This window comes from Chamaea fasciata, unplaced genomic scaffold (genome assembly GCF_029207755.1).
Source record: "Chamaea fasciata isolate MVZ Bird 193981 ecotype frontalis unplaced genomic scaffold, bChaFas1.0.hap1 SCAF_1, whole genome shotgun sequence".
Lineage (NCBI taxonomy): Eukaryota > Metazoa > Chordata > Aves > Passeriformes > Sylviidae > Chamaea > Chamaea fasciata.
In genome coordinates, this window is record NW_027094086.1 from 98,294,978 (window position 1) to 98,308,646 (window position 13,669).

Genomic DNA, 13,669 nt, shown 5'->3' on the forward strand with positions numbered 1-13,669 from the left:
ATCCTCTGCAACAACCTCTTAAGCAATGGTGCTTGCAGAATGAAACCGATGCCAAGATGATTTTTTGCCTTTTCTTTTATATAACTTTCATACACCTTTTACATATCCTCAGTGCTCTTACCATGCATACTTGTAATTCCTTAAGTCTAATAACTTAGCATAATTGTGGCATTCTGTTAGGCCAGAAGACCAAACATCCCAGAGGCCTGGCACCTGGAGGCTGGAAAAGCCTAAACTATCTTGAGAAACTAAGGTCCTCTTTAGAATATACTCTGTAAATTAGGATTAGGCCCCTCCAGGGGGAATTCTTCAGGATGGGGAGATATCACACTATTCATTCAACCTCTCATTGGGGCATCTTTGTTAGATATGTTAATTTGCAAAGTCTATAAAACTGTATACATGATCTATCATGTATGTGCATTTTGGCACATTCCACCTTGGCAAAGTGGTGCACCATAAAGCTCTTATTAAATCCAAAGGTAAAAACCCTTTATCCCTTAACCGTGTCTGGCTCTTAATTTTTAGGACCAAGAAAAAGGCATCAAAACAAAGTTTAAAAGGTCCGGTGCCCAAAATAAAGCCCACAATCCTGCAAGCCATTGCTTGTGCAAGTAATTCTAATGCTCCTGGTGCAGGTGTATATGAAAATCATACTAGCTTCTTGACTACTTTAAAGAAGATACAAATTAACTCATGTATACTCTCACTGTGAGCAGGAAGTGTTGGCTATCTGTTTGGCATTCTGGACCCTATCCTGAGGACCCAACAGCAACACTGCAACATAAAAGGTGGAACCTCCTGTGGATAAAACTGAAAAAGTAAAGCTCAATTAAAGGAGCAGTAATAAAAAATAAAATTACAGCAAAAACACTTCTCAAGTCTCCTAATTGCTAGGACTTCTGGTGAATTTGAAGTTTAGCATAAATAAACTCAAAGTTCATTAAATAAAAGCCAATCTCATTTTAGTCTGTAACAACTCCTCCTTTAAGATAGCAGATTTAGGACCTGAATATTAAATATTAAATGGTATGTAAACAACCATTGTTTTCCTATAAATAAAACATAAGAATGGCCTTGGTTAGCCAATGCAACAAAGTTCAGGCTTTTCCAAAACTGCTGTTAGGTCATGTGAAATCCAACAGTACCAGCTGATAACAACTTCCCCTAAAATCTCTATATGAGCATAATGTGAAAGTAACATGAATTCAATCTCCGCTTTCTCCTCTCGTCCTCAATCCTCCGATATTTGTGTTTCAATTCGTGTTTTAGGTTTTAGTGACTGCCCAAAACACAAACGAAACTCAGTCAAAGCTGCTGACTCTTACTTGGTTTTGGCATGAAATCCACATAAAGCCACAAATGCCACCAAGTTTCAACGTACAACCAGAGACTTTCTCAGATCTCCTTGAAAGATTTACTGTGATGAATATGGGCTGGCGTCTGGCAAACTACAACACCAGATGAGTCTTCCTGTGACATCACGCTTTGCTAGAGACAACCAGAGCCCCCACTTATTTGAGATGAGTTTCACCATGCAGTATTGGAAGGACATAAGCTCTACCTTGCCAGGGACCCACACCCTCATCCCTTACCAAGTCACCTCTTGTACATACTCACATTTCCTCTGTTGATATAGACTGTGACTTGACCCTCATCTCTGATCTCAGAAAACATAGGTGCACCAACCAGCAGGTCTGACAACCCATCAGAATTCAGATCAACTGCACATAAGGAGGAGCCAAAGTAAGAGCCCATCTGTAACCAAGTTGAGTCACAACAAAGCATTCAGTATCTGCCCACACACAGGAGGAAATCATACAAGCGTGGTTTTTGTTTTGCTTGGTTATTCTTTGAATTTCACAAAATGACTTGCTGCTTTATCACTCACAAGCACTCCCACAGAGAAAGCTTTAGGAATAATTCTGGCAGAAATGGAAACACTTTACTATAACAGTGCATCAAGCCTGGATGTTTTACCAGCAGAACTGAAGTTATACTCTGGGACATATTTAAGTGAAACACTTAAAGAGCTTTCTTAGACTAGCTTTTGCTTGTCAAATGCTTAAAACTAGGAATGGGTGAAATGAGTTTCCCAAACCAGACCTGTACAGTGATTAATCATGCTCAGTGCCAAACTTCCTTGAAGTTGGGTACCACAGATGATCTGGGGATACCTTAAAGAACTAATGAAAGAAAAAAAAAAAAATAGGCAAGAGGCCATGAAAACAGGTATCTAAGACTACATCTTGATTGCAGACTACCTTTCCCATTCTATTTCTATTTATTTGTATCAATCACTGTCAAAGGTGTACTGGTTGTGGGTCTTAATCATTGCCTTTCCTCCCATGTACAGGCAGGTAAGTTGATACAGAAACAAAGACTTTCAATAAGAGCTTTTCAGTTGATACAGAACAAATGTATCTTTCAATCTCCACTTCTTATTGCTCAATAAGCTCAATTGCTTAAAATAAAGAAATACATTAATTTCACTTCATTATTTTTTTGTATGGGTGAACATCGAAGACTATCTCCCAACCAGCACCCACATTACAAATTTCAAAACACATTTCAACACAAGAAGGAAACCAAAAGCAAGAATGATATTTCACCCTTATTTCATTCACTTCTGCTAAGGTAACACAAGCCATATTCTTTGAAACCAACTAAAAACTATAGCCTCAAAATTAAAAGCTGCTTCAGCAGGAAACTGAGAAAGATATCACTTTGAATTTGAAATTGCGTGCTTCTTCCTACAAAGTAGTAAAAACTGATGTTACAGAAATAATTATTTACATTCTTGAATGTTTTTACATTCCTCATTGAGATCTCTGACCTACCGTGCCCCATGCCTGTAAGTTAACATGCATTAACCAGAACTACTGGGCATGCTAGAAGATGGGCAGCAGCATCTCTATTCTATGCAGTCTGTAAGATTTAAAAGTTGCTAAATATATGATGTAATGATGATTGAAGAATAGCATTTCAGTTTGTTAATGCAGATTTTTGTGCTTGTGTGGATTTAAAGTGGGACCTCAAATATCATTTGTTTCCAGTTCTTCTGTACCTTAAGTTCCCTTGTGGATTTTTTTGTTTATTTTTTTCATCCATAAAGATTTTAAAAGAAATTTCTCATGGGGACGTTTTTCATGGGAAAGGAACAAAAGTTGTGAAAAGCATTTTACTATGTATTCAGGCAGGTTTCAGGAAAAAGCTATTATTTACTTAACTGCAACATGGTATGTCTGCAGTGTGGGTGAGTTCACAGAGCTTACAGTTCAGGTAAGAACCTGAAGTTTGAACGCTTAACATTTGTAACAAGGAACTGAATTTTCTTTTTTCTTGTCAGCATTTCCTAGTCAGCCTCCATTAATAAGAATGTACTGTTTACATCTGCCTACCAAGAATGTCAGAGCAATGAACTTTCACACCACTGGGGAGGATGTAGCATTTTGTGAGAGCTCATTTCCAAGCAGTGCTCATTGCTGAGCAGGTCTGATTTTGCTTCTACCACAAAACAAAACAAAAAACAACAACCAAACAAATAAGGTGACTTAGCACAGCCTTCCTTTTAAAATAAAATTCTCATTTGGATTTTAGAGAATATGTAGAAGACGACACTAATGAAATAGAACCCTGGAATTACTTGAATGACGTAAATACTTGATTAGTTAAGTTACATATAAGAGTAAAGCAATTAAATTCAAAAAGGGAGAGGTTTTGGCTAAGACCTGGAAATTTCCTGATGGCTCTGTTTATTAGGTTGAGGAATAGTCAGGAGCACAACCTTAGGGACATTTAAAACTCAACAGGGAAAGAAATTAACAGAAAGCAATCAAACACAGGAGATGCCCTGGATGAACTGGGAGGTCTTTTCCTTTCAAGATGTCTGTAATTCTGCTACTGCAGAGAGTAAAATTCTGGAGAGGCCCTAAAATACAAGTTCAGACTACCCCCCTACACATTCTTGTAGTTTATTTCATTTAATTTCATTAAATTTATTTCATTAAATTCAGTAAATTAACATGCCCTATTCCAGGCAAGTTTTTAAATACTGCAACTGTGTCTTGCTGGAAAAAAAATAACAAAATATAGTAACACTCCCAACCTGAGGATACAGGCAAACACTTTGGGTCTTCCTGAAGATAGCAGGTCTTACCCGAGCCAAAAGCCTCCAGAAACCCTTTTTTTCCCCCTGTATTTCTTCTCCTTCCAGAATAATACAGGAGACCCCAGATAAGAGGTATGATTTCACCACTGAGTTATTCCCAAATAAAGCATTTTTTGTTGTTACCTATAGCTAGACATATGGTCCACTTTGTTTCTCCTGCAACACAGCTCCAGTAAGACCCCAAAGAAGAACACAAGCTGTTCCCCATTCAAACACAACACCACACTGGGGAAGCTAGATCTCACTAGCATTCACTAAATTTCATGGAGGAAGAAGGCAGTTCCATGAGACTGTTTTAAGACAGCAGTCTCAGAAACAGAATGATTTATAGTGGAAGGGGAAAATCATCATGCATCAAGGCAATGAAACTGCTCCTTCACAAAACAGTGTAACTGCAATATTCCCCTTGTTACAGCACAACACAGGAAAACACACTGGGGCTTTGATATTAAACTAAACTCCAGGTTGCCCACATCTCCCAGTACCATCTGCTAAAAGCAAATCTCTGCATCTAGGCTCACCTGGTGTCCCATGTCCTATATCTCAGAGGTACTGCTACAGTCACACAAAACTAGAGAAGCACTAAAACAATTTCCAGCAAGACCTTTTACATCAGTCACATGGGCATTGAGCAGACATTGCAGTCATGACTGCTACAGAAGAAACAGCATACTGTAAAATAGGTTAAACTCTTCTGGGAGGATAAGAAGAAACCGCATTTTCTGGACAGCTTATGAAGGAGTGGAATGAAAATGATGCTCCAGGATGACTCTGCCATTATTTCCCCCCTCTTTACCTCTTAATAAAAAACACAGATATATAAATGCTCACCTTTTTTCCTGAAGCCTGAAAAATCTTTATTAGAGAGCCTGATTGTCTGTCAGTTCTGAAAATATAAACCTGAAAGGTGAAAAAAGAAAAAAAGTTAACCAGTACAACTAACTATGAAGCACTTGTGCTGTCTAAATAATATCTAAATCATGATTGTGGCTATTGCCAGGATCCAACTTCATGACCACTTTACCAGTCAATCTTCTTTTAAAAGATGACAGAGTTCTCCATTGTCCTGAAAAATCACAGGCTCAGGCTTAGTCATAAGAAACACTTGAGTATTATCTTGTTATCTACTTTTTTTTGGTATGCTTCTGTATGTACACACATGAAAAGCACCTAGCCAAACAACTTTCCAACTCTCAAAGGAGTGGCATCTGGAGACTGGAAATAAGTAGGACAAAAGACTGAGAATGCATAACTCTGCTCCCCTTCCCTTATATAGCATTCCCTTATCAAGAAAACATGCCTGCTTATACTGCACTGCAAACTTCATGATGCTTTAGCACCAGTCAGAGAAGAAATCCCAATCAGACCATCCTCAACATTTCTGCTGTTTCTGTCTAAAACAATTTTTGAACCAGAAAACTATTCAAACACAGCCTACTCATTGCTCATTTCCACAGGAGAAACTGTTTAATCTGAACTACTCAGGGATAAAAGTATTGATGATTCAAGTTCTCTTGATACACATCTTGTACCAAAATTTAAGATGTAAAGTGCATGGCTTGTAGACAGGGATTCCCTTCAACAGAAAGGCTGATTCAGTCAGTCTTGGAGACCCCTGTGGCATTTGACAGGCTCCCTCCTAGCAGGTAGTCATACAGTTTGTAGGACAGAGGATCCCTTACTTCCAAGGCCATGTGGCAGAGCAAAGCACCGGGCATAGGTGAATATGTGGTAAGTTATTAACAGGCATTGAGACAGAATTCAAAGCTGTTTTCAGTCAAGAACACAGCACAGGTTTACTGTGGACAATTGCTGTATATACAGGACTCCCTTGCTTTTGCAGAGGCATGTTTAGCAGTGACAGCATGTTGCCAAGTGTCTCAACTCCAAACCCAGTCTTAAGTAATGACATTCTGTGACTTTGGAGAAATGACCCAGTCTCATTAACAATCTTGGCTTTAACTTAAGTGAAAAGGTGTGACAATGCTAATCACTTTCTATCAGAGAAGTGGAAAAGATCAGCTTATTAGAGCGTTTGGAAAGCACAACATGATTGCCCATTGTAATGTTCTGTATTCAGCACCTATTACCAACATTTTGCCATATGTTCCCGCTACCTGCATCCCATGCCAAGGGAGAATAACACAAGCTTTAGCAACTGAAGCAGTAGTCTTTAAACTACTGAGTCATCTGTTTTCTTGTGGATCTCTTGCTAGCAGCTGTGTCTCCCCATCCTCCTCCTTGTAGAGAAATTAAATTTGTTCCACAAAAAAAACAGCTTGGAAGGAAGGTGCACTGCAGCAGCTGTAACAGAACACCTGGGATAAGGAAACTATGTCTTTCTCATGCACATGTCCTCTCAGCAGCAACTGTGATGCTACTATACCCTATATGTCCTAGTCATGCCAGATCTGGTATAAGTACCAAGTTCACCCTCTACTTTTATCCCATTTTCCCCACTTGCACTGCTACTCCCAGGACATGGCTACTATCAAAAACTAATCTGCCTAAACAGGATAGTGTTCCTGGTAGTGAAGACTTCTCACAGCTTGTTATGATTCAGCTACAATTCATGTCACTATAGAGCACGAGTGCCAAAGTGAGAAAGATGGAAGGGAGCTGCAGAACATCTCTGCTCAAGCAAGTGGTGACAGCAGGACCCAAAAGGATTGCATTTTAAAGAAAGAGACAAAAGCAGATCCTTTACATTCCTTTCCTACTTCTCCCCACTCCCACTTCTTCCACCTTTGGTTTAGAAGAGTATAAGAGGCCACCCTCAACCAGTTTCTCCAACAGCATATGGATACTCAGCACAGGAGAGCCAGGCTTGCCTAACTCACTAGCCATTTCCATCTAGCTATTCCCTCGTTTACATCTTTGCGACATAAAATATATATGCCTATCTACAGGAAGATCTCATTTCCTTCCTTCTTAAGGGACTATCACCTTAAGATTTCTAAAGACAGCTGGCAAAAACCCAGACTCTAATACACTAAACATCAATGAATTATGAAGTTTTAAAAATGGCGTAAAATCACCTAATCTCATTCTATTAGAGATGTTATCTTGAAGTAAATACTGAAATAGTCAAATGTATGAATAAAAGAAGCAGAAGACACATTCTCTTTTACAAGTATTTTCATTTCTAGGAAAATTGTAAGTAATACCTGAATGTCACAAATTCTAAATAAAAGGAGTGTGAAAGAGATCTTGTCTGTGTCTCATTAAAATGGGTACTGTAAGGATTGGGTGGGAAAGAGAGGGGAGAGGGGTGAAGGATGCAAGGCATCAGGAGGGACAGGTACAGAAAATTTGACAACTTCACCAAACCAGCTCACCTCTCACCTGCTCAGTGCTCAAAACTACCCTGCAGACAAAAGACTCTGTCTCCTCATACATATTAGAACTGCATCAATATTGCATTTCATGCACATGTTGCAACCAACCACATTACTGTTTGATAAAGAGCCACACCTTTCCAATGCCTCCATCCTGGGGAGCTCCTCCTACAATGTCAGTGGTGGTCAGCTGAGAGAAATGACCTGCTGTCACGGCATATCCTGAGTGGTAAAGGAAATAAATAAATAAATAAATAAATAACCACAACAGGAAAGAGCCTGAGAAACAGATCAGACAGACAGATCAGGCTTATAAGGCTTCACTACTCCTGGGCTGCACATAAGACTTCAACAACCATTCTGCTCAGGATGCACCAATATTCTGTTCAAAAGTTCATGGGGATGGGAAGTGAGAGTGCACCCTCCAGTACCCTTCCAAAAGCTGAGAGAAGAAAGCCATGTGTATGGAGGTGACCAACTGACTCAAGGAGATCATACTGGGAGCAGTTTGCCAACTGCAAGTCAAGAGGGGGAAGCAGTAAAACAGGAAAAGGCATACACAAACAGAGAAAAGCAATCATATGACCACAGAGAAAGTATCATGTTAAAGAGCAACAGCCCCACATGGATCAGACACAAGTGTTCTCCTTTGGGTAAAATCACTGCTCAGGAACGCTTGAAAAATCATGTTCCCGTTTGGTTAGGGGAGACAGAAGAGGACAGTAGACAAAGAGGTCAGATAAGTCAATAGCTTTAAAAAGACTTTTATATAGGCAAGAAGAAAAATGGGATGATATATCAAAGAAAAAGGTATGTATTTGAAAGAAAAAGATCAAAGATTCAGCTTTGATATATTAAAACAATATATTATAACTAAAGATAAGTAGAGTAGCTTTCCTTCTAAGGCTCTTTTGTATTTGCCTTGCTCTTTTGCTACAAATTATGAGGCTCTCATCAACATGGTAAACCCTATAAGCCAAGTCTATCAGTGGCAAAAACCTATTTATGTCTGCAAACGGGTAAACATTTACTTTTCATTTAGCTATCACCACGCAGTATCTCTGAAATGATTTTTTTTTTTTTTATATTAAAGGTTAAGGGGACAATGAGAGGTGAGAGCAAGACTTTAGTCGAACATTATCAAACTGCTGAAATGCCTTCTAGGTCCTCAACAGTCTTAGGCACTTCTGATTAGGTGGAAGCCTTAGAATTAAGCATTTTAGGGACATCAGCTGGTTTTAGAGCAAGTAAAACCAACTGAGTTAAAGATGTATCTATAGCCAAACCTTTCACATATGCCTTCAGCTGACAATGACAAATGTAGACAGTGTTATTTTTGTTGAAATAAATGCATCTGCAATACAAATTCTGTAATTAGTTGCTGTACCCATTTTAAAGGCGCATGTAAGCAGACATGCAGTTTAACTAGTGACAAATAATTTGCTTGTTACAGGAGAAAGGCAGGAATGTTAAGAAGGCCACCACAAACCAATGTGCTGTTCAGTTAAAATGCCTTTTCTATATTAGTAAAAAAAATTACAGCAAAGTGGCGGGGAAGGTGTTATAACAAAGAGAGAAAAAGAGAGTATTTTGAATGCTTCTTTGCTTCCAGATAAGTATCACTTTATTTCAAATATTCTTCCTTTCACACTTTTTATAAAAATATTCTACATGACCATAGAAAAAACCATTATCAGCTTTATAGTATCAAAGCCTTGAAATATATTGTTGGACAATTTCCTATACACAGTGAGCACCAGAGAGCTACTTACCAAGGTATGTGTACCTCCTGGCTATCACAGCATCATCATTCAGCTTGTAATATGTGTTATCAGTGAGATTCAGTACTTTGACAGTTCCTGTCCAATAGTAAGATCCTGGTGCTCCCATGATGGCCAGTTCCTACAACAGGAGAAATGGAAGTGTGTGGGGAAAAGGGTAGGAGGAAAAAATAACAATCAAAACTTTACACATTAATGGAGAAGGGACAGGATATTTACTTAAAACACCAATAAGTCCATCTGTAACAACCTTCATTCTGTGCACATTTGGACAGTATCCATCCTTCTTCCCAAACGTGGAGGTCGCTACATATACCCTAGTGACACACTGCCCTTTTATGGTCCATTTCTGCTCAGCTCTTCTGCTACAACAGAAGACTTTCCTCAACCTCACTAACCATCAAGCTTATCCCTGCTAACATAGTTCTCTGAAAAATCTCTCTACTTGCTGCCTTTCCCAAATATCTTTCAGAAGATCCAGAGACAGAAGTATTCCAGCCCACCCACAACCCATCACTCAGCTACAGATCACATCCTGATGCTGGCTGACACACTATACTAACCAACCACGATGGAAACAGCATTAAGGATTTTGAATTTACAACTATGAAGCTAAACAGCTGCCATGCAACCAACAACCGGGATATGTGTTATATCCTAGGTGGAACATTTTTCCCAGCTCTGTCATCAGATACACTCTGGTCCTTGAGAGACAAGCTGGCTATAGAGTCATCATAGAATCATAAAATGGCTTGGGATCTTTACAAACAACCAGAGTGACTGAGCATTTTAAAAGACCATAGAAATCAGGCACAGTTTGATCCAGCATTCAAAGGTAGATGGTCATGGATAATGTTTTTGAGTCAAAATCCAAGGTACATTTACATTCAAGAGAAATGCACAAAATATTGTCCAAAACATCCAGCAACATTGCAGAAAAACCTTGCTCCTGGATGTGGTTTTAAATACCTCCAGCAAAGGACCAAATTAAGCCTGAGGAGCATTAAGCTCAGGAAGTTCTCCATCCCCCGAGACGACATGTGAACAGCTGCTTTCCTCACGTCTCCATTCAATGCAAAACCATGGGTGGACTCCATTCTTGTGGGAAATTGCTATCATAACCAAGTCCCCTCCAGGTGACCAGTTCCAGTCACGGGGGAGATGTAAAACAAGGTATTCTCTGAATAAAACTACAGGGACAGAACTGCAAAACCAACCAAAGAGCAGGATGTGCTTAGAAATAGCTTCTTCCTCGTTATGGGCCATACCTGCCAGGAACAACTACCATCCATAGCACTGAATAAATGATAGAGGATTGCCTGTTTGACCCAAAAAGCCATTTATCTGCATTTTCTGCTGCCATCAGGCTGAAGTGATAAAAGTTCAAAGGTGTCTTTTGAACTAGGGTAGCAAAGAAGAATTTAAGCCTGGGAACAGAAACAGGCTGGGGAGAGCAGACAAGTCAGGAAACAGCTGCTGCTGGCTGAACATCCAGTTACCAGATAGTGCCCTTGTGGCAACATTTCCTGCCATTCCAGTTTACTGAAATGGCAAAAGGCAGTTTCTGAAAGAGAAAACCTTTATTCTATTTGTATCATTCTGGACAATAGATTCTGTAGATCAGTGCATATATATAATTAGGAGTGGGTATGTGTTCTTAAAAGTTTGAAAATAAAACAAAAAAAAAAGAAAAAACACAAACAAGCAAAAAAGCCACAGCCCTGAAACATTAACCAAAAAAAAAGAAAAAAAAAATCCATGCATAAGGGAACAAATTAATTCTTGACAAAACTAAAGTGTGGCACACTATTTTTTCTCCACCTTTCTTCAACAAAGAACTGTAGCAGAACTGAAAAAAGTATTTATCTTCTATAGATATGTGTATGTATGTACATTATATTCATGCACATGTACACATATATAAACAAAATGATTCAGGAAAGACAGTTTTACATCATCACTTACAGTAAAGAGCTAATGACAGACAAAGAAATACCTCTATGCAAGTTTTGGGATGTACATAATAAGAATATTCCCTGAAGACATTTCCAGAGTCAATTCATTTATTCTTGTCCACAAACCGTGACAGACACATAGACATATGTATGAACCACTGCACAGTCGCTGTGCAAGAAAAAGACACCTGGGAAGCTAGACAATGGCATGAAGGGACCATTCTCAGCACTCAGCCCACTGTCCAAGCCATGCTTGGGAATATCCTCCTGGGGCATACAACAGAACAGCCACTTACCAACCGCAACCCTTCCATGCACGTGCCCCAGCTCACCTCAGTGAAGAAGCCTGAGATCCCTGCCTGGCACGAACCATGCTCCTCCCCATACTTCTTCTTGTACTCTGGAGGGAAAAGGGGAAGAAAACAAACTGTGGTCATCCCTTGTGCAGCACACACTCTTCACCTGAGCCACCTGCATTGCTACTCACACAGCCTGGAAAGACACCAGCATGCAAGGCTCCTGGGCTTTATCAGTGGACCGGCCACCATGCAGCATACTCACCCATATCAGGGAGCATTGCAAGGAGCCAGCTGAGGAGAGAGCCCAGAGTGCTCCTACAGAGATGCTAAACAGGTAGTAACACTGTAGCATGAAAAGAGCAGCAGCATCGCTCCAGTAAAGGCACATTAGAAGAGTCTTCCATCTGTGGCAAATCACCACAGCTCAAAAGGGGGGGAGCAAAAAGTGATGAACATGCCTGTGTGCCATGGACTCTGCACTAGGAGGTTTAACTCTCAGGCCTATTACTACCTCAGAGAAGTAAAGTGATCTTCCCCTACAATGGCAGTCATCAAAGGCCCCAGAAACATTTCTGGTGAGGGTGCTTCAGGACACAAGCTCCAGAAAGAAGACAGTGACTAAGGAAAAGCCGTGTGTTTCTACATGATCAGACAACAGTCTCTTTTGAAGAATGTTTAGATCTGGTGCTTTTCATGGCCATGTGCTCAGAGCTCTCTGTTCACAGGGAACCCAACCAGCACCCCACAGCTTTTGTTTATGGATTTTACATAGCAATCCAATTTGTCCTGTCAAACCTGAGAAATTTTTACTTTATCTTTTTGATGATGAGGAAAAAAATATTTCTAGGAATACATTAAGTTCAGGGTGGGGAGCAGGAAAAAGGCAAAAAAGAAAATCACTTTCCACCCTGCCCTAATTCAAATATTTTCATCTTGGAAGTATGTGAAACTTACAGCTGGATCAGAGCCTTTGCGGTTTTTTTCCAGAGCATTATTTTCAAGTATCTACCATACTATCACTACTTCCTGTATATTACAGTAATTCATGGTCAAAAACAATTTACCACATAACCTGATAATTGTGAAACTTTTTTTTTAAGCCCCATTAACTCATTGCTAAATGATAAAAATTATAACAAAATCAATGAGCAAACTGCCTCTGGAACCAAGCAAGTTCCTTTGGAGTTGCATTTTGTCTTATTGAAGATCAGAAGGAATAAATTATAAAAAGTGCTGCCTTCTTTCAAAATGCTTTATGTAGACATATGTATACACACACACCCCCCATTCTCCCTTTTTGTATTACATACAGTCTCTTCCTGACATCATAAAGATGTTCAGAATTTCAGACATTTGCTGAGGTCATACCAGTTGCACAAGGAGAGGTTCAGTTGGAGACATCACACAGAATAGAGACTTGATCCACAAATTACAGTCCAAATGCCCAACACTCTTGGCCAAGACAGGGTCCTCCCAAAGCAGATATGCACCCCAGCGGAGCAGAAGTACAGCTGGGTCTCCCAGTGGTAATGACAACTCCACTGAGAACAGAAGCCCATATTAGCCCACAGCTATTCAGCAAGTGTTGGGGTTCTGAATTGCTAGCTATCCAAATACAGATTCTCCAGGCAGTACTTGCCCGGGGAAAAAAAAAATTTTACCAATGTGAACATTTTTTTTCATTAAGAGAGCCAAGGAGAAGAGATTCCTCCCTCCAGCACTTCCTGAAAAATAATTCTGTGCATGTCCTAAAAGCCCTGCATGCACTATAGCAGGATCCCTACCCTAGCATGATGCAATGAGGAAGGTCAAAGCCCATTTAGAATTAAATCTGATGAAGGACATCAAGGCTAAGGAGAAGGGCTTCTTCAGATACATCAGCAACAAAAAGATACTAAGGAAAATGTAGGGCCCACTGCTGAATGGAAACAGGGACTCCTTGCAACAGAATTTGCAGAGAAGGCTGAAACACTGAAGGGCTTCTTTGGCTGCCTGTTTTGAAGTCTGGGGTGACATTTGCTTTCTTTCTGTCTTCAGGTACTCTTTGCTTCAGTCTTCACTGCCAAGACCACAACATTTCACAAGTGGAAATTTAAGCACAGAGGCCCAAAACACCCCAGACATT

The 13,669-nt window shown here is 39.8% G+C and overlaps 1 protein-coding gene across 2 annotated transcripts in view; it reads right to left on the reverse strand.

Moving 5' to 3' along the window:
- ITGA9 (integrin subunit alpha 9) overlaps window positions 1–13,669 on the reverse strand; it is a 256,223-nt gene that overhangs the window by 215,698 nt on the left and 26,856 nt on the right. For both annotated transcript variants that reach the window (XR_010722201.1, XM_066190554.1), the window contains exons 5-9: window positions 11,578–11,645; window positions 9,282–9,411; window positions 7,646–7,731; window positions 5,003–5,071; window positions 1,621–1,758 (exon numbers count right to left, since the gene is read on the reverse strand). Coding sequence is in view for 1 of the 2 variants with exons in the window: in XM_066190554.1 (XP_066046651.1) it covers window positions 1,621–1,758; window positions 5,003–5,071; window positions 7,646–7,731; window positions 9,282–9,411; window positions 11,578–11,645 (491 nt within the window). In the remaining variant the exon portion in view is untranslated. The remainder of the gene's footprint in view (window positions 1–1,620; window positions 1,759–5,002; window positions 5,072–7,645; window positions 7,732–9,281; window positions 9,412–11,577; window positions 11,646–13,669) is intronic.